Raw genomic sequence first — 23,737 nt, 5'->3', positions numbered from 1 at the left:
ATCTGAAGTAACTCAAACATGTAAACGGAAAACACGCACACGTATAAGTTTTCTTTTTTTTGAAATAGCTGACCACACATATATGATTAACATGCTCAATTTTAGGAACACTCATGGATCGTTCGATTTGTGACACAAGTAAGATCTTTAGGGCATGAAAATCAATGACCCAGATTTTTGATAAATATTCAACCATTCCATTGAAAGACGTAATTCAACAATTCATTATAGCAAATAGACACGCCAAAAATATCTGCAAGATTGTATTTGTGAAAAAAAGTATAAGAAATGTCCAATTCACACGAAGTTCAGTCTTCACGTGCATAACTCCCGTTTAAACCAGATATATGTAAACTTTCGCATGAACCAAAATCTTTATAGCCTTTTTTTATTTTTTTTAATCTTATAGATATAATGTAATGCTTGGTTTTATAATAACCATCTATTGGACCCATTGAATTTGAAAATGTGATCTACATATCAGCTTATTTTGAGTACGAACGAGCTCATCAGTAAGCCGCGATGACCCAATTGACAAAGACCATGTACAGGAGAAACCTGTGTGTGTGTGTATACTCGAAAGATTTTGATATACTTGCCGCCCTTAAAAAACGTGTATGGCACAAAACTCTGCGACTATAAGAATGCCACTCTCCAGACAGGGATGTTGTTTGGGCAAAGAAAACCACTTGATGCATCATGGTGAAGCCAGTTTGAATGGGGGTCTGTGTAGTCGCCTCCTGATGTCCTCTACCAACAAAGTGCCTTTTTCTGCCACCATAAGCCACATATCAGCCCCCACCAATATCCCACAACCCCACACTCTCTGTGCTTACATTTTTGCGTTGGAGCACACTAACATGAATGAGTTTTTTATCATCAGTACAGTAATAGAAACAGATTTCCTTACCTGTGCCTTGGAATTGTGGACGGTCTCAATGGAATCCGCAAGTTCTAATTGCTTCAGCACCATACCTTGTAATGCCTGCATGTTTGGAAACAATAAGATCAGATTCAAGCTTTTAACTTCTGATTTAGCCCATCGAAGAAGAATAGCTTCCTACATTTGAAAACTTCGAATTCAAGCAGTATATATTTGTAGGTAGACCAGATGTGAAATATGGCTCAATACAACCAGTGAGATGCCGATTGCACCAGACTAATGTGATTTAAAGTTTATAAACGACCCATATAAATGATACTAACTTGTGGTCCTTTCCTTCACTGGAAAGGAAATGTCTATATGGCATGAGAATACATAGTGTCAATGATTACACTTTTTCTGTAAGCAACTACCGCATTGGGGCTTGAAGTTCTGAATATGCTACTTTTTGGCTGACAAATGAAAAACTAAGAAACATACTTCAACTGACAGTAAAATCTATTGCAACTCAAAGTAGACTTTAAGATTACCAAAAGGTCAGAATGGACTTACTTTCTTTGTCATCTCCAGGTTAAATTCCAAGGATTTGATCCGATCAAGTGAATCCAGGAGTAAATCCTCCTTGTCTTGGGGAATCTCACATGGCCTTGTGCTTAGTTCAGTGATCATCATCTCTAGTCTTTGGAGACGTTCTAAACATGGACAAGTACGTTATTCCACGATGGCATGATGATCACACGCAGGGTTATGCTTAGATGAATTTAGGCAGTGAACGGTTCCGGCTCCTTGTTTCTGCCCACTAACACTTACACGAAATAGTGCAAACAATTTAATAAATTTGATGATCGCTTTCATCACACATGAGAAATAACTCTCCGACTTATTATCAACAGTATGGACATCTTTAGTACCTGAAAAACCAACAAAATATCTAAATGTGAGCCTTATTATCATATGCTCCACACTCATGGCTAAAGCCTGCTTTAGATATCAGGAATAGAGTGGAAGGGAGAACAAGAACGTGAAATCAAGTCAAGAAAAATGATATGCCCTGAAAAGACAAAATCAGGGAATTCTGCAAGTCATAGATGCCCATGAATACTCAAACATGAGAAAAAAAAAGGAAACAGTTTCAAGTGGTCGAATAATTTTCAGAAACAGTAAAGAAAATGGAACAGAACATCAAAAACAGAAAAGGAAAAAACCTATTAAAAGAGAAGAAAAAAATGCAAAGACATTGATTATGTGACCATAATCTGGTTTGACCCATGATACAAATGACACAACCAACAACTCCACAACTGTCATTTGCGCAACATCCAGAAATCTGACCCCATTAACTTGCAAAAAATACTCTGCGGATAATGCAAGTGATCTATTGGGAATCACAGGTCCGAAAATATAAACAAGATGTACATATTATACCATCAGCACAGGGGGAATCCATGTTTTTACAACGTGATGGCTTTCTTGCAAATTCTACTCTTTGCCCACAGTCTACAGCCTTGTCAGCTACAGCAAAATGATCATCACAACTGTGATAAGTAGTTGTGTCAGTCGATCGAACCTGCAATAACAGGGAAGGGATAAGGACACTGTAACATAAATTCCGCGGTAAATAAAATGAAGATGGTGAGAACAAAACAATTTTGTGGATGAAATTTGAATCATATGATAAGAACATTCTCACAAATGGAATATACTGTATTTCATCAACAAAACTCACAGCCTATGAATCCCTTGTGCACAAATGACAGCAGGAAATCCACAGGAATAGGTCAGGTTGGCATAAATCTAAGACACCAAACTTAAAAAGAAACCCACCTCTTCAAGAATTGGATCCAATGGAATGAATGAAGAACCCTGCAAACCATCTGGAGAAGCAATATCTTCAACATCTGATCCAGACTCGGCTGTAGAAGTATCACAGATTCTTCCCTGTTTCTCAATGGAGTGCAGAACACATTAGAAGTGCAAAAAGTGCATGGAAAAGTTTCAAATACTCAATATTCTACCTTTGAATATGACATCTTAGAAGATGAGTTTGTTTTTCGTCCAGCATCTGATGGTCTATTGACTTGCCCAACTATTGCTCCCCCATCACGTACAAGCTAAACAAGCAAAAGAAGAGAATTTTGAAATTTCAGCATCGAACTTTCAATAATTCTTAAAGCTATACTAGCAACAGCAAGAAACAGTTGCAACCTAACGTAATATACACAAAACCACCTTTATAATTTCAGGGTCATTCCATGGCCCTTTGCCAGATTTAAGACAACCTCCTTCAGTGGAACATGTGCAAGATCCACCCAAGAATTCTGGTAGCTGGCTGGAGAAAATTATAAGAAAAGAAGGGAAAACAAATTAGCAGCTCAATTATCCGTTCTTCTGTAGACTAGAAAGATAACAGAGAAATGAACATACCTCGAATCAATGATTTCAAGTAGTTTTGTATGGTATTTGGGACCCAATACCTGCAACTCAGACAAGTTTAGTTACTATGCAACGGCCTAGATACTTCTGACAAAATGATTGTAGAACCAAACAATGTTCATACGTTTATCTTTGCAGCAGTCATTGGGTCGAGAAAACCCTTAACAGTGTTCCAGACCAGCTTAAAACCAGGTCCTGCGTTGACAATGAACATTTGATGTAATGTCTGCACAGATGAATGAACATAAGAATATAAGAAAGCTAACTTTTGTGAAGGCACCATTCTCAGTGTATTCTATGTGATGGGATAAATACCTCTGGATAATAATTACTATCAATTTTTTGAATGCCCATCAGGAGCTCTCTTGCATTCTTACTAAAATTCTTCCAACCCTGTTCAGTTATTATGGAATCATTACATAAAACATGTTAATCAAAATCTCCATAAATATTTTATTGAATATTTCTTGCGAAAAGGCCAGGAACATAAACATTGCAAGCAAAATTTTCTCGATTGAGAAACAAGACAATGAAAGAAAACATTAAAACAATTGTTTAAATGTTGCCTGCAAAAGTTTAAGCAACATGTGTCCTGCAATCCACTAAAAAGCATGTATAGAGAGGGCAAGGCACTAATCTAGGTTGGATAGATGCATCATGAAGACAACAGAACTTGCAAACTTAATGTTCTAGGTATGCAGTTGGACCAACAACTCATTCATAAATATAACACATAGAAGGAGATTTAGATTTTCACAGTGGGTAGGTTGAATGGATGAGACCAAAGGTTCAACAATATACATGCATAGTCGTCCACATGTCATAATCATCAGATAAAATAACTAGATTACATCTATCGTCACTTGAAAAAAATGATATATAAAATGCTGCCATTCTTGATGAGTAAGAAAGTGATTTTTCCCTGTTCTCCTCAATTTGGAATGTCAGTTCCACAGAAATGCTTTCCTTTTAAAACTAGCACACGTTCAAATTTGGATAATAATCTACTTTATACATAAAAAATTGCAACCACCTGCAGGGACTAATAGACAGTTATTTGCATGTCTAAAATTGATAAAGTAGAAACCTATGTCACATGGGTACGGGTACGGAGGGTATGACACGATAATTTCAAAAAATGAGGGTATGGAGACATGACTATATATATATATATAATTATATATATATATATATAATTATATATATTCATGGTTCAATGTAAGATCCATATAATTCAATGTAGTTTTTAGTAAAAAAGACGGTTTTTAGTAAAAAAATAAATTTATTGATGTTTTTAATAAATGTGAGAAGCAGACTGATATTTTTGATAAAGAAAAGTGTAAAACCCCCTCCAGCAAAGTCGCCGGAGGGGATGAGTTTAAAAAAAAAAAAAAAAAAATTGGTAACTGCGGTTTCCCCAAAGGGGAAACCGCGTAACGGAAGGGGGAGGATAAGCCTCACCCCCCGATATCCGCGGGGGGGGGGGGGGGGGGGGGGGGGGGGGTGAGGGTTATCCTCACCCTGCGTGAGGGTTATAAAAACCCTCACGCAGCCTCCCTCCACCGCACCCAAACGAGCGGCAGAGGGAGAGAGACAGAGAGTGAAGGGGGAGAGAAAGAGAGAGAGAACTTACCGGCGACGGCGGCGGCGACGGCGGTGAGGTAAGCCCCTTCCCTCATCTTCTTCTTCGTTTTTCTTTTCCGTCAAAGCAAGGGGGGGCTGGCAGCCATGGCTGCCGGCGAGCTACAGAAAAAAAAAATAATAAAAAAAAATAAACAGAGTTAGAGGGGGGGGAGTCGGCCGGCATCCGGCGACCGACCAACACCGATGGCCGGCATCCGGCGACCGACCAACACCGATGGCCGGCCCCGGATGCCGACCCAGGTGGGTGGATGCAGAGAAAGGGTCAGCAGGGGCCGACCCTCTGCCACTGTTTTCGGAAGGGGCACAGCCCCTTCCGCCCCTTTTTATCGAGGGGACCGGTTCGGTCCGGTCACCCGGACCGAACCGGGTCGGTCTGGGTGCGACCCAGACCGAGCCATCCGGTCTGGGTCGTGCCCAGACCGAGTCCCTCTAAAAAAAACAAAAAAAAATGTTTGGGGTGAACCGGTTCGGGTCGAACCGGTTCAGACCCGACCTAGTTGGGTAAACCGAGTCGGGTCAAACCGGTTCAGACCCAAACCGGTTTGATGGGCCGGTTCGGGTCGAACCGATTCAGACCCGAACCTGTTGGGTAAACCGGTTCGGGTCGAACCGGTTCAGACCCAAACCAGTTGGGCCAAACCGGTTTGATCCAAACCGGGTCTGTTTGGATTGGTTCAGTCTGGATCCAACTGAACTGAACCAGATCAGTTCTGGATCCAATTGGATCAGTCCCGGGTCTAGACCCAGACAATCAGATTTGGATCCAGTCAGACTGTCCCGGATCCAGTCAGGCAGGTCTGGATCCAGTCTGAATGCTCTGGATCCAGACAGACGGATTCAGATCCAGTCTGACAGACCTAGACCCAGTCAGAGAGCATGGATCCTGTTCTGGATCCAGTTGAATATTCTGGATCCAGTCAGTCTTTTATGGATCCAGTCAAACAGTTTTGGATCCAGTTAGGTGATGGACCCGAATCTAAACCAACAGAGTGTGGATCCAGATCAGAATTGGATCATAAGATAGTCTCGGATTGGCCCGAAATCCGAAATGTGCCAAGAGATCCATTTGGATTCGTGAGATCCATTTCAGTAAAATGGACATATCTTCGCACTCCGAACTCGGAATCGAGCGAGGTTTGGTGCGTTGGATTCGTATAAAGAGAGGAATCCATTGGTCTATGAACTTCAGTCAAAATAGTAATACAGAAACCGTGGTTTATTTAATAAGATTCGGGAAGGGTATTTTGGTAATGTTAGTAAGAGGTTTTGTGATTAATTCAAATATATTGCTTTAATTACCAGATCCTACTGTTAGAGCATCTTGAGACTCACTCTTGGTGAAAGTACAGATTCGCACTTGAGGTAAGGGATGTTATAAGTAATTTTAGATATGAATAAACCCTTTACACGTTGCTTGTTATCGTAGTGCTATAGAGGTGATGTAATTAGCATGATAGCTTTGAGTTAGACCATGACATGCATAAATTCCATGCTTGACGGTTATGAGTTACTTTAAATACATGTTTATTTTGAGATGCATGTTAGTGTTAATATGTCATGCATAATAGAAAGAGATTGTGTTTAAGATTGCATGTTAATTGAGCATTTATATCATGCATTGTGATGAGATTGAGTTAGATTAGAGTCTCATTTTCATTCATGTGGTGTGAATGGATATTTAAGAGTTCAGCATGCAGTACCCCTTAAATCCCGGAAGTGGCGAACTGTGGCAAGGGCTACCTGGTTCGCGGCCAGAGTGCAGCCACCATGGAGAGTGGGCCGCCGGTGATTTAATGATGTAGAGACACTACATCATTGCGTGCTAAGTGAGAGCGGTGTGAGTCCTAACGTCATCATGAGATTGAGAATGAGATTGTTGTGATTAGTCATGACACCACTCGTGAGGGAACGAGTGAACTTTGAATTTGAGAATATTGTTCAATGTGTGAACTTGGTTATGACTTAGGATTTCACTCACACTGGTTCGAGACTCTAGAGGACCATGGATGGTTAATAACCATCATGGTTAGGATGTAGCATGAACCATGCCGAGATTGAGAGCTTGACCTCCCGGCTAGCTACCGGTGGGGTCCCCGTGGTGGTTCACTGCAGTGCCTGGTGGTCTGGGGACCACTGGGAGTGTATGGTTCATAGTCTGGCCAACATGTAGAATTGGAGTGTTCTACAGGGTTGCTACGCCCATAGATGGCTATTACCGGTATAGCCAACCTAGTGATAGTTGTGTGAAAGAGAGAAAGAATTTTTGAGAATGATAGTGGGGGAAATTAAAATATACAAACATGTGTGGTGTGTCGAGAATTAAAATAAGACTAGGGGCTTAGAGCCCACTACAGTTGTAAATTATTGTTTATTTACTTATAATTATTCTTTACTGGGTTGTAGACTCACCTCCATTTTTGTTTAATTACAACTGTAGGTTTCAGGCATTAGATCAGTCGTTTGGGAGCAGCTTTTTCAGTTTACAGCAGAGCATTGGTATTTTAATTTTCCTTGTCATTGAGAATACATTGTAATTGCTTTTATTATGTTATGAATGATGAACAATTGTAAGGAAAAAGTTGATTATGGAAATAAAATAAAAAGTTTTTTTTAGCCACGTTTTCACTGTGTAAGCTTTGCACTCTTCCCTCTGGGAAGTAATACCAACCGAACTCGGACTCCTGAGGTCTCAGATCGGGGTGTTACAAAGTGGTATCAGAGTCAGGTTTACATAGAAAAATTGTTCATCATTCATAATAAGATTCAATGACAAGATATAAGTCTCTGCTCGAATTAGGCACGTTAATGATTAGATTGTTGCGTGATTAGGAATAGCTAGCGAATGAGGAAACCACGAAGACCCAAGGGCTCAAGACCATGCTGAGCCTTCCGTCAGAGAGAGAAAAGTGTTCATCACTGCAATGGTGATGACTATCGAAGTCATGACAAGCATGTCTCAAATTGTTATAGATCTTACACCACGACGTCACCAATTTACATCATATTTAGGAGAAGAGATACGTATGGACATGACTACATCGACACTACTTTCGGGCAATAGTCATAGCCCTATGGGTGTGAGACTCACCAATCCCACCGTCAGAGATCTCAGTCAGTATGTGGTCAGATGACGAGAGATTAGATGATGGCTTGATGAAGAGTTACAAGGAGATCATCCCTTAGCGCAAACTTTGCGTTTCAGGGAGGGTTTTGTATGGCTAGTGCAAGGACATAACATATGTTTCGAGCCATTTAGGTGACTGTCATGAGTGCAACCAATTGAGGAATTGTAAATCTGATCGAGGAGTTTATTGCTGAAGAAAATAGGAGATGAATAATTCAGACCATAGACACAATATGACTTGAATACTTCTCCTCCGACCCACCTTCAATCAATGCAAAAGAGTTTAAGAAGAGAACCAAGCTTCAGATAGATCGAAGAGGAACATGACGATGAATTTAGGGATACTTAGCTTTATTTAGTCTAGTTCGATTATCTATTACGTTGCTTTGTGTTCTTCTTGTTTGCTTAGTAATATTTTATTTATGTGTACTTGGATGAGCAATGAAATAAGACATTTTTAAGCAACTGAGTGACGTAATCGTTAATATGTGATAGAATTTTTATACGAGTATAAATGAATCAAATAAGAAGCCTATTACGCGATTAATTTAATGTAGCTACACATAGTTTTACCATTTCAACTTTTAGAAAGCGGTTGCCAGTGACACCTTCTCGATTGAGTGTTTCTTACTTAATAGAGACCTCTATAGGAGAAACCACTATTGTGGATACTATGTATCCTAATTGCGTTGTAAATATTGAAGATCGAGAGTTGCCTGTGAACTTGTTGCACTCGACTTCAAAGATCTAGATGTTGTTCTAGGCATGGGTTGGTTGTCGGACCATCATGCTACTATCGATTGTAGAAGAAAGTGTGTCAGTTTCAGATACCCCATACTCCAACTTTCACATACCAGGGTGTTAGAAAGTTACATAAGCCAGCTATCATATCGTGTTTGAAGGCCAATATATATATATATATATATATATATATATATATATATATATATATATATATATATATATATATATATTAAAAAAGGATGCATGGGATTCTTGGCGTACATGAAAACCGAAGAGAAAGAAGATCTCTCAATATCAGATGTAGACATAGTCTGTGAATATAATGATGTCTTTTCAGAAGATCTTCCAGGTCTCCCTCCTGATCGGGAGACTGAGTTCCAAATCGATCTAGTTCCGGGAACAACACCCATTTCGAAGGCTCCCTATAGGATGGGCCCTGCGGAACTCAAGGAACTCAAGAAGCAAATACAAGAGTTATTGGAGAAAGGATTTATTCGACCTTCAGTATCTCCTTGGGGTGCTCCAATTTTGTTCGTGAAGAAGAAGGACGGATCACTGCGTATGTGTATAGACTATCGTCAATTGAATGCAGTAACCATAAAGAATAAATACCCTTTGCCGAGAATTGACGATTTGTTCGATCAACTGCAAGGAGCGGCATGCTTCTCAAAGTTGGATTTGAGATCAGGTTATCATCAATTGAGAATTAAGAAGGAAGATGTGGCCAAGACAACATTCAGATCAAGATATGACCATTATGAATTTATGGTCATGCCGTTTGGTCTGACCAACGCGCCAGCTGCCTTCATGGACATGATGAATAGAGTTTTCAGACCCTATTTGGATAAGTTCGTTGTGGTATTCGTTGATGACATCCTCATATACTCTACCTCGAAGGAGCAACATGAAGAGCATCTGAGGATTGTCCTGCAGACACTTAGAGAACATAAGCTCTATGCCAAATTCTCTAAGTGTGCTTTTTGGTTAGAACAAGTGTCATTCCTTGAACACATTGTTTCTAAAGATGGGATTATGGTAGACCCTGCAAAGATTGAAGCAGTCACCAATTGGTCAAGACCTCAGAATCCTACTGAGATTCGCAGCTTTTTGGGATTAGCTGGGTACTATCGGAGATTCGTTGAAGGATTTTCGTTGTTGACGGCTCCTATGACGAAACTCACAAAGAAAGATGTAAAGTTCGAGTGGAATGAGAAATGCGAGCAAAGTTTTCAGGAGATAAAGAAGCGTTTGACCACTGCTCCAGTGTTGGTCTTACCTTCTGGATCTGGAGGTTTCACTATTTATAGCGATGCCTCTCACAAAGGTTTGAGTTGTGTTCTGATGCAACACGGAAAGGTGATAGCTTATGCATCTCGTCAGCTCAAAACACATGAAGTCAACTACCCCACACATGATCTGGAGTTAGCAGCAGTAGTTTTTGCCCTTAAGATATGGAGGCACTACCTCTATGACGAGCAATTTGAGGTCTTTACCGACCATCAAAGTCTCAAGTATCTGTTTTCTCAGAAAGATTTGAACTTGAGGCAAAGGAGATGGTTAGAATTCCTGAAAGATTATGATTTCGAGCTAAAATACCATCCGGGTAAGGCGAATGTTGTCGCTGATGCTCTTAGCAGAAAGGCAGGAGCTTTAGCTAGACTTGCAGATTGGGAGTTATTTTCCTCGATGACTCAGCAGAAGGCAGAAGCTCAATGCTTACCAGGTCGATTATTATTCGTGCAAACCACATTGAAGTCAGAATCATGGGATCAGATTAAGGAAAAACAACCCTTAGACCCAGAATTAATGCAAGTAAGAAAGAAGATTTCAGAAAGTGAGGAGTCAGAATTCAAAATTGATGATCAAGGACTTATTAGATTTCGTCAGAGAGTGTGCATTCCCAAGGATGATCAACTTATAAATATGTTGATGGAAGAGACACATCATTCTAGATATGCCATCCATCCTGGTAGCACTAAAATGTATCGAGATCTGAAAGATACGTTTTGGTGGAGTGGTATGAAGAGAGACATTGCTGAGTTTGTTAGCAAATGTTTAGTATGTCAGCAGGTGAAGATTGAGCACCAAAGACCAGGTGGTCTTTTGCAACCACTCCCCATACCCGAGTGGAAGTGGGCGGATATATCAATGGACTTCGTCTCGGGGCTTCCTAAGACGAAGAATGGGATGGATTCGGTATGGGTGATTGTCGATAGGCTAACTAAGTCAGCGCACTTTTTAGTTTGTAAGACAACCCACTCGTGTGATCAACTAGCTCTATTGTTTATTAGAGAGATTGCGAGACTTCATGGAGTACCAGATTCAATTGTTTCAGATAGAGACTCAAAGTTCACATCGCGATTTTGGCAAAGTTTTCAAGAAGCTATGGGGACACAACTGAAAATGAGTACAGCTTTTCACCCTCAGTCAGATGGTCAGTCAGAGCGAACCATTCAGACCCTCGAGGACATGCTCAGGGCATGTAGTTTGGAGTATAGCGACTCGTGGAATGATATTTTGCCATTAATGGAGTTTGCCTACAACAACAGCTTTCAAGCAAGTATAGGCATGGCTCCATTTGAGGCATTGTATGGTCGACGATGTCGAACTCCTTTGTGTTGGGATGAAGTCGGAGAAAGGAGGCTGTTAGGACCAGAGATGGTTCAACGAATGGCAGATCAAGTGAGATTCATTCGAGAGCGTTTTCTCACAGCACAAAGTCGCCAGAAGAGTTATGCGGATAAAAGACGTCGTGAGTTAAAATTTGAGCAAGGTGATCACGTGTTTTTAAAGATATCTCCGTTTAAGGGAGTAATGCGTTTTGGTCGAAGAGGAAAGTTGAACCCCAGATATATTGGACCGTTTGAGATACTTGCGAGGGTTGGTCAGGCAGCATACCGGTTAGCTCTACCACCTTCTTTATCTCGAATTCACAACGTATTCCATGTTTCCATGTTGCGGAAGTACGTACCAGATCCCTCCCATATATTGGATACAGTTGAGACTGTATTAGACTTGCAAGATGATTTGAGTATGAGGGAAAAGCCCATCGAGATCCTGGACACGAAAGTGCAAAAGCTCAGAAACAAAGAGTTATCTTTGGTTTTGGTCAAGTGGAGCCACCACAACAATAAGGAGGCTACTTGGGAGCGTGAATCTGATATCCGCGAGCAATTTCCACATTTGTTTCTAGGTAAGATTCGGGACAAATCTTCTTTTAAGGGGGGTAGAATTGTAAAACCCCCTACAGCAAAGTCACCGGAGGGGATGAGTTTAAAAAAAAAAAAAAATTGGTAACTGCGAACGGAAGGGGGAGGATAAGCCTCACCCCCCGATATCCGCGGGGTGGTGAGGGTTATCGTCACCCTGCGTGAGAGTTATAAAAACCCTCACGCAGCCTCCCTCCACCGCACCCAAACGAGCGGCAGAGGGAGAGAGACAGAGAGTGAAGGGGGAGAGAAAGAGAGAGAGAGAACTTACCGGCGACGGCGGCGGCGACGGCGGTGAGGTAAGCCCCTTCCCTCATCTTCTTCTTCGTTTTTCTTTTCCGTCAAAGCAAGGGGGGGCTGGCAGCCATGGCTGCCGGCGAGCTACAGAAAAAAAAAATAATAATAATAAAAAAAAAATAAACAGAGTTAGAGGGGGGGGAGTCGGCCGGCCCCTATGGCGGCTGACTCCGACGGCCGGCATCCGGCGACCGACCAACACTGATGGCCGGCATCCGGCGACCGACCAACACCGATGGCCGGCCCCGGATGCCGACCCAGGTGGGTGGATGCAGAGAAAGGGTCGGCAGGGGCCGACCCTCTGCCACTGTTTTCGGAAGGGGCACAACCCCTTCCGCCCCTTTTTATCGAGGGGACCGGTTCGGTCCGGTCACCCGGACCAAACCGGGTCGGTCTGGGTGCGACCCAGACCGAGTCCCTCTAAAAAAAACAAAAAAAAAATGTTTGGGGTGAACCGGTTCGGGTCGAACCGGTTCAGACCCGACCTAGTTGGGTAAACCGAGTCGGGTCAAACCGGTTCAGACCCAAACCGGTTTGATGGACCGGTTCGGGTCGAACCGATTCAGACCCGAACCTGTTGGGTAAACCGGTTCGGGTCGAACCGGTTCAGACCCAAACCAGTTGGGCCAAACCGGTTTGATCCAAACCGGGTCTGTTTGGATTGGTTCAGTCTGGATCCAACTGAACTGAACCAGATCAGTTCTGGATCCAATTGGATCAGTCCCGGGTCTAGACCCAGACAATCAGATTTGGATCCAGTCAGACTGTCCCGGATCCAGTCAGGCAGGTCTGGATCCAGTCTGAATGCTCTGGATCCAGACAGACGGATTCAGATCCAGTCTGACAGACCTAGACCCAGTCAGAGAGCATGGATCCTGTTCTGGATCCAGTTGAATATTCTGGATCCAGTCAGTCTTTTATGGATCCAGTCAAACAGTTTTGGATCCAGTTAGGTGATGGACCCGAATCTAAACCAACAGAGTGTGGATCCAGATCAGAATTGGATCATAAGATAGTCTCGGATTGGCCCGAAATCCGAAATGTGCCAAGAGATCCATTTGGATTCGTGAGATCCATTTCAGTAAAATGGACATATCTTCGCACTCCGAACTCGGAATCGAGCGAGGTTTGGTGCGTTGGATTCGTATAAAGAGAGGAATCCATTGGTCTATGAACTTCAGTCAAAATAGTAATACAGAAACCGTGGTTTATTTAATAAGATTCGGGAAGGGTATTTTGGTAATGTTAGTAAGAGGTTTTGTGATTAATTCAAATATATTGCTTTAATTACCAGATCCTACTGTTAGAGCATCTTGAGACTCACTCTTGGTGAAAGTACAGATTCGCACTTGAGGTAAGGGATGTTATAAGTAATTTTAGATATGAATAAACCCTTTACACGTTGCTTGTTATCGTAGTGCTATAGAGGTGATGTAATTAGCATGATAGCTTTGAGTTAGACCATGACATGCATAAATTCCATGCTTGACGGTTATGAGTTACTTTAAATACATGTTTATTTTGAGATGCATGTTAGTGTTAATATGTCATGCATAATAGAAAGAGATTGTGTTTAAGATTGCATGTTAATTGAGCATTTATATCATGCATTGTGATGAGATTGAGTTAGATTAGAGTCTCATTTTCATTCATGTGGTGTGAATGGATATTTAAGAGTTCAGCATGCAGTACCCCTTAAATCCCGGAAGTGGCGAACTGTGGCAAGGGCTACCTGGTTCGCGGCCAGAGTGCAGCCACCATGGAGAGTGGGCCGTCGGTGATTTAATGATGTAGAGACACTACATCATTGCGTGCTAAGTGAGAGCGGTGTGAGTCCTAACGTCATCATGAGATTGAGAATGAGATTGTTGTGATTAGTCATGACACCACTCGTGAGGGAACGAGTGAACTTTGAATTTGAGAATATTGTTCAATGTGTGAACTTGGTTATGACTTAGGATTTCACTCACACTGGTTTGAGACTCTAGAGGACCATGGATGGTTAATAACCATCATGGTTAGGATGTAGCATGAACCATGCCGAGATTGAGAGCTTGACCTCCCGGCTAGCTACCGGTGGGGTCCCCGTGGTGGTTCACTGCAGTGCCTGGTGGTCTGGGGACCACTGGGAGTGTATGGTTCATAGTCTGGCCAACATGTAAAATTGGGGTGTTCTACAGGGTTGCTACGCCCATAGATGGCTATTACCGGTATAGCCAACCTAGTGATAGTTGTGTGAAAGAGAGAAAGAGTTTTTGAGAATGATAATGGGGGAAATTAAAATATACAAACATGTGTGGTGTGTCGAGAATTAAAATAAGACTAGGGGCTTAGAGCCCACTACAGTTGTAAATTATTGTTTATTTACTTATAATTATTCTTTACTGGGTTGTAGACTCACCTCCATTTTTGTTTAATTACAACTGTAGGTTTCAGGCATTAGATCAGTCGTTTGGGAGCAGCTTTTTCAGTTTACAGCAGAGCATTGGTATTTTTACTTTCCTTGTCATTGAGAATACATTGTAATTGCTTTTATTCTGTTATGAATGATGAACAATTGTAAGGAAAAAATTGATTATGAAAATAAAATAAAAAGTTTTTTTTTAGCCACGTTTTCACTGTGTAAGCTTTGCACTCTTCCCTCTGGGAAGTAATACCAACCGAACTCGGACTCCTGAGGTCTCAGATCGGGGTGTTACAAAACGGGTCAACTGATATTTTCAATAAAAAAGGTAAAAAAAGTATAATATTAAAAAATTTTAAAACGTGCGTATAAAAAAAGAACCGGGAGAGGGGGCATTTGTCCCACTGCCTCTCTCTCTGGGTCTGAAACTGAAGAAGCCACTGCCTCTATCTCTGTGGGTCTGAAACCTAAGAAGAAAAGGAAGAGAGGAGTCCGAAGGAGGAGAAGAAGAAAAAAGCGGAAGGGGTACACATCTCTCTCACCTTCTTCTTTCTTTCTCTCTCCTCCTCTTTTTCTTCTCTCTCACCTTCTTCTCTCTCTCTCTCTCCTGCAGAGTTTGCAGGACAAATCTATTGAGTTATCAACGCTTTTGAAGAGCTGGAGGGTCAAAGAGAAAATTAGATGGAAACAACGGGCAAGGGTGAAATGGCTTGCGGCCAGAGACGATAATACTAATTTTTTTTTCACTCATATGCTTCTCATCGTCATAGGAGGAATGTCGTCCCATCAATCACCATTGGGAGTGTTTCGTACCTTAATCAACACGTTATTTCAGCTGTCACTCAGTATTTTAAAGATTTATATTCTGTTTCACTTACTGCGAAGGGTGTCATTGGTCCTGTTTCTGTTGGTTCGATTCGGCAAGATCAAGCCAGAATTATGCAAATGAAGTTCTCTGAAGATGAGATTTTTAGGGCCATCAAAGGTTTGTCGGGGTGGAAAGCTCCAGGTGCCGATGGGTTTCATGTGGATTTCTTCAGAATTTTTTGGTCTTGTGTGAAGCCTGATATTATTAACATGTTTGATGAGTTCTATCGCAACTCCAGATTGCCTATTCAAACCCACTTGACAATTATTTCTTTAATTCCGAAAGAGGATGCTGCCACTGATATCTCTAGGTTTCGCCCGATTTCTGTTATGAGTGCCCTTTATCGGATGATTGCTAAGGTATTGGCTAATAGGTTGAAGGTCGTGGCTCACCAAATTTTTTCGAACTCTCAGTTCGTCTTTATCCACAATAAGAGGATTCACCACTCATTCATCTTGGCCTCTGAAGTCATTCACTCCTTACATCTTAGTGGCCAGCCCTATTTTTCTCTTAAATTAGATTTTCATAAAGCCTTTGATTCTGTGCATTGGCCCTTCTTATTTCAAATGTTATCCAATTTTGGCATTGGTCGTCGTTTTTCTGGGTAGGTGAGGGAATCAGTCTCTAATGCTCATGCTATGATTAAGATTAACGACACTAAAGGTGGCCGGATCAAGTTGGGGCGTGGATTAAGGCAAGGCTGCCCTCTCTAGCCTTTGTTGTTCAATGCCATTGTTGAGGGCCTCGTGGTGTTGCTCAAGCGTGCTGCGGAGAAGCGCCTGATAGATCCTCTAGATGTTCCGGACTTTTCGGACCATATTCTTATCTATGTTGTCGCTGACCCCAATTGTTTTGGGATGAAGGCGTAGTAGTTGTTGTTGTTGTATTCTTATCTATGTTGATGATATGATTATTTTTGGGCGAGCAAACGTGCAGCAGATGCTTAAATTCAAGCTTATTCTCCAGTTCTTTCTTTCTCTTTCTGGGCTTTCCCTAAATGATAGCAAATGCTCTCTTACTATGTTCAATGTTCAGTCTCCTATGCTTGCAGTGGGTCAACAGATTTTTAATTGTGCAATCTCTGAGTTGCCGATGACGTATTTGAGTCTGCCGTTACAAGTGAAGCGCCTCTCTTCAGCTGCTTGGGCTCCAACTATTCAAAAAGTGAAAAGCAAGCTTTTTTCGTGGCAGGCGTCTTATCTCTCTATTTCTGGCTGTTTGACTTTAATCAGACATGTTCTTTCTTCTATCCCTGAATTCTTTATGTCAATGTTCGTGATGCCTGTGGGCGTGGAGAAACAAATTTGTCGTTTAATGACAGATTTTCTTTGGTCTGGGTGCCAACTTAGGAGTAAGCGCCATTTGGTTGGTTGGCGAACGGTGGTGTTACCTAGGCGTATGGCTGGCTTAGGTGTTTTTGCTCCAAGACAGAGGAGTATTGCTCTTGTGGCCAAGCAATGTTGGATGGCCCATCAACCAGGCTCTCCATGTGCTCACTTGCTTCATGCTAAATATGGTGCTCCTGATTCATCTCATTTTCACCATGGAACCCGGGGGTTGGCGATCTCGCACTTGCGAAGCATGTGGCTGAGAGCCTTATCGTCCTTCATAGATCAAACTGGGGATGCTGGAAATTATGATCCGTGGTTGCAATGGGCGATTGCACCAAATGGTGCGTTCCACACCCACAAAGTGTATAGATCGTTGCTCCCCCCAGGGACAGATTGGTTTCCTGAGTGTGCGTTATGGGGTAAGGGCCCTTCACCAAGATCTCGGGTCTTGGCTTGGTTAATTTTGCATGATAGGGTTCAGACTCACAGTTATTTAAAGAAGTTGGGCTTTCAGTTTCCAAGTTGGTGTGTGTTGTGTCAAGCTGCTGAAAAAACTACTTTTCATTTATTTTGGTCCTGCCCAATCTTTGTGGCCCTATTTAATAGGACGTGCAGATCTCCGAACGTAATTGTCAAAGAGGAGTCTTTTGCGCTTGATCTGCTCCTAGGTCCTATTGAAATTAGACGTTGCAAGCGGTGGAGACTGATCTGGAAGACATGGTTGCTTACTACTTAGTGGTTTGTTTGGATGGCACGCAATGATGCTACTTTCCGTCAAATTCTGGTCATCTTTAATCATCTTGTCCATAAATCCTGATTTACGTATATGCGATTTTACGTATGCATCTTAGAGACCTCTCCTTTCATCTGAACAACGTTCACTCAACGGTGGTTTCTTCTAATCCAGCGGATCCTGGTTGAGCTGGCTTTGTTGTTTGTTGCTAGTTGTCTGTAGTTTCTTTTTCTTTAGCTTTTGTTTTTTCTATATTTTAGTTTTGTTTTCTATTTTGTTTGGTTCATGGGTTCAACATTTTTGTTGATCTTCATGAGTATTAATGTTGATCCTCTCTCTCTCTCTCTCTCTCTCTCTCTCTTCTCCTCTTCTCTCTCGACGAGATAGAGAAAGGGGGAAGATGAGAGATGGAGATAAAGAGGGGGAGAGAGGCTGCGAGGGGGTTAGGGCACGAGGAGAGAGCCGAGAGAGAGGGTTTTCATCGGGCCATGTTAAAAAAAGACCTGAACAGGTCGGGCCATTGTTGGACCCGAGCTGGCGCAGTGCGACCCAGCGTACCCTCACTGCCCCAGGTGGCGGTACCCGTGTCGACACGGGTACGGCACCCTTTTAGGTGTGTCGATGTTACATAGGCAGAAACACTTCTGCACATGGATTTTACAACAAAAACATCATCAAACTAATTAAAGAAAAAGAATACTTTTCATGCAGACCAGAACATATGATACACATGGACACCAAAATCAAGTTGGCAACATACCAAATCATGCACATCCAATATGGTAGTTGATGATCCAATATGCTTTTTGGCTGCAATAGAACATGCTGGAAACTTCTCATTCAGAGCCTTTTCAAACTCTTGCACATGATACTTTAAGTAGCGGTTCAGGGTAGTAATGTGCATAAGCATATTTGGTTCAACTTTACCCAGCCTTTCAATGTAAATTGGTCTGCCTTCTTTATCAACTCCATGATACCCTTGAGGATAGTACTTGAGTACTTCATCTAGCTCTTCAAAATTGAAGTCCTGCATACAGTTCAAGCACTGTGCTTGTGTAAGAAATGATTGAGATCATATCAGCAATGGAACCATATAATTTATTCCCTTAAAAAAGAAAAAGGAATCAGAAAAGCAACAAAAACAAAGATGCTCAGCAGAAATGCCCAACAGGTATGAAGAAATAAAGCTTTGCAGGATGCAGAGTCTATACAACCTAACTGGATCACATGTCAAATGACAAAATATGATGCACTTATGGGGAAAAAACTTTATTTTATCTTTTAATCGATAGTTTACTATAATTTTTGACCTAAGCTAAGAAAATACCAATTTTTTCTCCACCAGGTAATTATAAAACTAACTACCCTCACTGAAATCTCATAAACATTTGGGCGCTTTACATGTATTAAGTTAGACATAGTACATGCATAAGTGGGTGAAGTACATTCCTTGTTGAAAAAACAACTGATCTCCTTTTATGGTTCACTAAAGGAGTCAAGATTCCTCACCTCGATGATAGTTTCTGTTCCATAATCTTTTCTCCACTGGAGCATATCTGCCCACATTTGCATTGCTTTTTCGGTGTCAAATTTCCTGGCTTTCAGAAACCTGTGCATATTACCAAACATCATAAGTTTAATGTCATACCATCTTTAGACCATAGACACCAGTATTGGTCTCCACAATTTCTCCCAGAGGGTTTTCTTTGGGAAAATCTCGGAATTATGAAAATTTAAAAAAAAAAGAAATAAGCATAAAGATTTTGTATTAATTTTTCTTGCTACAATGAAAACATAGTTCTTAAAATCCAAAAGAAACAAAAAAGGATTAAAATATATAAAAATAAGAAAAAAATAAAAAATCTTATGAAAATAGCACGATAATATTGTGTTATTTATTTTTGGTAATATTTTGCCGGTATTATTACTGATGATATGGCAATATTTTCAAAATATCGTCGATACCAGTGACTATGCTTTAGACATAAGAATAGTACTGGAAGCATCAAATTATAAATTGAGAAATGCAATTCTCAAGAGGAATGGTGACATATTATCAGATTTCTTCAAGATTCAAACTGGTCGCAACCTTACAATACCTAAAAGAATGGTTCTATTGTTAGATACCATAAGCGTTGCAGAAATGAAAATATAACACCAAGGTCTCCATCTTTCTAGGAATGACATAACCTAATTGTTTGTGCATGTATCTAATATTTCATAACAAGTCCTCTTCTTCAGTAATTTTACCATAGCTAAAAACTGAAAAAGTATACTTGGGAAGAAGTATGACAGAAGATCCCATCAATTCTCCCTTAAGCAGAAGCAACTGACCTGAGCAAAGTGTGATAATCGTCATGCCTAGGATGCAGCAGATCAGCAGCAAGAAGTGCCTGACGGAATGAATAAACAGACTTCTCCTCCTCTGCATCTCGAACATCCTCGATTGAGATTGAAGGCACACCACAACCGACTTTTCTCTTTCCCCTTTTCTTCAAGGAGTGTGTAAGCTTGTTAGATGCATTTATGGCTTTCTTCTTAAGAGCTCCAATTTTTGTTCTCCTCCTCTCATCTTCAGAGTTATCAATGTCTGATCGCCTTTCCCTTCTTTCATCATGAGGGACTCCATCCAGACCTTCAAATGAATAAGCAAAGATGGTAAGACTGGTTCAGAATCACTAGAAGAATGCTTTGTTCATTTAATGCAATAAAAATAACAGAAAAAACTGTCATATATTCAGTAGCTCCAAGCAAGGTCATTAGTCATTACCAAGCATTAGAATGACAAGTGACAACCATAACTGCTATTTATATGAAACTTGCAACAAGTAGTCTCTGAAGGCGCAATCTAGGACCTTAAAGGGTCTATACCTGCAATCACCCTGAATTTTTTCATGATAGCTTTCTTTGTATTTCTTACTACTTTTACGATGCTTGAATCTTATAGACCTAAGAATAGTGCATTAATTGTTTCTCAAAATAAAAAACAATGCCTGATCCATAAAATACAGCTCATGAGACTACAATACAATAACTATTAATATTCTCCCACATTTGTTGATTCCATTGACCACACAATACTCTCAACCATACTTCAAAAAGAAGCCCTCGGTGGCATCATCAAATCAATCATTAATTAGAAGTAAAAAGACTTGTTGTTACCAACTCAGCTTTGCTGTGGGTGATTATGTTTTCGTTCGGGTATCACCATCAAAGAGCTTTTCAGATTCGGTAAGAAGGGAAAACTCAGTCATCGATACGTGGGTCTCTTTGAAATCCTAGAAAAGAATAGAAAATCGACGTATAAAGTGACGCTTTTACCTTATAATTCCCACATCCATAATATTTTGTATGTCTTGATGTTAAGGAAGTATGTACTAGATCCCTCATGTATCATTTAGTACGAGGCGGTTGATGTACAAGAAAATTGGATCATGGATCAGAGACCGGTGGAGATTGTGGATCGTAAGGAGAAAGTACTTTGTGAAAGATCAATTTCGTTGGTGAAAGTGTGTTGGCATAGATTAGAGTAGCGCACCTGAAAACTGAAAACCTGATAACGATATATGTGAGCGATATCCACACCTATTTGGTAAGTTCTAATTTCGTAGACGAAATTCTTTTAAGTGGGTAGAAATATAATAGTAAGCATTTTTTAAAACCCAATTTTTAATTAATAAGATTTTTATGTGAATATTTTTATTACGAAACATCACTTCATTTCCTCTCCCTTCTTTTGCTTCTTATAATGCAGTTGCTATCAAAATCTCTATGCTATCAGACAATTGTTTTTTTTATTATCGATTAAAACCATGACAAACATAATATGCAGAATAATTAGATTATGAGATAGCCTTTTCCTTGTTCTTCCCCTATGCTCAACTATCTACAGTTACCACATTTTTATGACAGTTTTATGCAGATGGGTATGTTCTCACTCTTAGACCTGTGCCTTTGGAAGAACATGGAAGAAAATAGCATAAATAAGATGAATAATTAAAGCAAAAAATAGCCATTTTCTTTTTCTATTATTCAGAGAGTAATGGAATAACGAAAGTTATTGCGATCATAATCACATCCGGAAATTTTCAAAAAAATTGAAGAATTAATATATTGTATCTCCCCACATATTTAATTTATTATATCCATATCTGAAGTATTCTGAAAAGAATAAATGATCAAAATATCTGGCCATGGTCATCCAAATGACACCAAGCCTTAGTGAACAAGAGAAGAAAAAGGGGAAACAAATGGCACCAAGCCTTAGTGCAAAAGACGAGAAAAAGGGGAAAGTAGGAAAAAACTATCGAATACCAGCAGACAACAAAATGAGGGAGGAGAAAAATCATGGGAAGAAAAGAAATTAAATGAATATTTAAGTGAGAAAATAAGGCAACATAGAGACTCACTTGACATGTTACCTTCCGATTCAACAGTAACGCTCCTCTACAAGAAGCCGAGCTGGAACATGCGCCAAGTTCGAAAGGAAACACGCTGTCATTGCGTCTCCTCTTCTACACAGACATCAAATCAACTATTACATCGGAACAACGTTCAAAGGAAGAAAAGTAGAAAACTTGAACAAAATCATCAGAATAAAGGTAAAAAAGAAAAAAGAACAAGCTCATGAAAGAAGATGCCTGCGCGATCAAAACCCCTAGAAATCACCCGGAATCAACATCTTGGCCGTGAACATATCAGCAAATGAAACCCCGCGGTTTCGGCCAAAAAAAAAAAAAGATTCGATACATCCTCCGTTCGGCTAGCCCATTCTTCAGGAATCGAAGATTCTAGACCGACCAGACCTCGTTGAACCATCAACAAAGGAAACACTTGAACTTCAAACGAAAAAGGCTCAAAAACCGCTCACATCAATCAAACTCCATGATCTTCCACAACTCCAAACGCATTTTTTCAGATCTAACGACGAAGCACTCAAGAAAAAAAGAAGAAGATCCTACCGAAAGGACCACCGGCGCCCACGACTAATCCAAACAAACGCCGGAAACTTGCATTTTCCGTCGAACATCCACCAAATACACCCATCAAACCACCAAAAGACCGACCACTATCACAAAGACCGGCAAGAAACCCACCAGAAAACCGGGAAAGGATCCCACCTCACGTGAAATCTCTTCCGGGAGCTCGTCGGACCGTTGAAAGCCAGCTGAATTAATCCGCCGCTTCCCGTCTTCTTCGGAAGAGGTTGACGGACGGAGAAGGAAAAAAGCAAAAGAAGAAATGCCTTTAGCATTAGATCTTCCCGTCCGTAGATAACGACACTCCGATCGGATTGGTCCCTCTCTCTCTCTATCTGAGACGCAATTAGAATGTTCGAGCCTTCGAGTTTTCTGCTGCTTCAACGGCCCGCTTTTATTGACGCCTTCTCGATTCTCTCTCCCACCTGTTCTTCTATTGTTATTTTTCTTATTTATATGTTCACATTGAATTTTACCTATTTAATTTTCTATTTATTCTCGTGAGAGAAACGGTCCTCAGTTACTCGGGACAGACGTGAAAATCGTCCGATCGCCGATTATTTGACCTTTTTTTTAGGATATTTTTCTCGCACAGACCCACCTTTTGCCTGAAATTTCATGTCAGGGCTAACTTTTCTGAAATTCCTGACATATACCTACGTTTTTCTAATAATAGTCAAATAAGGACCTGTCTAGGGTGTCAACGGGTCGGGTTTACCCCGATCCGACCCATACCAAACCCTATAGGTTTTTGGTATGGTGATAAATAAGAAGACCCGTTTCCGGACCCAAAGGTCCGATTAATACATGGATCCAAGTATAATTTATGAAATTTTATACCAGACTTGGGCCCAATCCTATTTCTGATTAAGACCCGCAAATTTTCAATATAAAAATGATAAAAAATATTGTTTTACTGGGTATGGCTCGGGTCTGATTCATGTAGTTTTTATCGGGTCTGGGTATGATTTCCTTATGGTGGGTCCAATTAAACCTGAGTCCAGACCCGAAAATCGTTAGATTATTTTTTAAGGTAAAAGTTTCACAAATAACCAGATCCTCAAGTTGAGTTTCATGTTAGAGAGAGC

At 40.8% G+C, this 23,737-nt stretch overlaps 1 protein-coding gene across 1 annotated transcript; it reads right to left on the bottom strand.

Annotated features, from left to right (window-relative positions):
* Nucleotides 1-346: 346 nt before the first annotated feature.
* On the bottom strand, nt 347-23,083 carry LOC149837603 (phosphatidylinositol/phosphatidylcholine transfer protein SFH13-like). The gene is made up of 16 exons (XM_090008075.1): nt 22,632-23,083; nt 22,080-22,184; nt 20,005-20,305; nt 19,180-19,279; nt 18,431-18,697; nt 3,632-3,709; nt 3,441-3,542; nt 3,308-3,357; nt 3,113-3,212; nt 2,899-2,994; nt 2,708-2,821; nt 2,309-2,450; nt 1,613-1,794; nt 1,436-1,582; nt 911-985; nt 347-771 (listed from the first exon to the last, which is right to left on the bottom strand). Exons 2-16 carry the CDS (start codon nt 22,084-22,086, stop codon nt 751-753), a joined length of 1,782 nt encoding a protein of 593 aa, XP_089864201.1. The 5' UTR covers nt 22,087-22,184; nt 22,632-23,083; the 3' UTR covers nt 347-750.
* Between the last annotated feature and the right edge of the window lie 654 nt (nt 23,084-23,737).

The sequence above is a fragment of the Nuphar pumila genome, chromosome 5, assembly GCF_984573655.1.
Source record: "Nuphar pumila chromosome 5, dmNupPumi1.hap1.1, whole genome shotgun sequence".
Lineage (NCBI taxonomy): Eukaryota > Viridiplantae > Streptophyta > Magnoliopsida > Nymphaeales > Nymphaeaceae > Nuphar > Nuphar pumila.
Note: the sequence above shows the minus strand (reverse complement) of the source record. Positions and strands in the feature narration are given on the sequence as shown.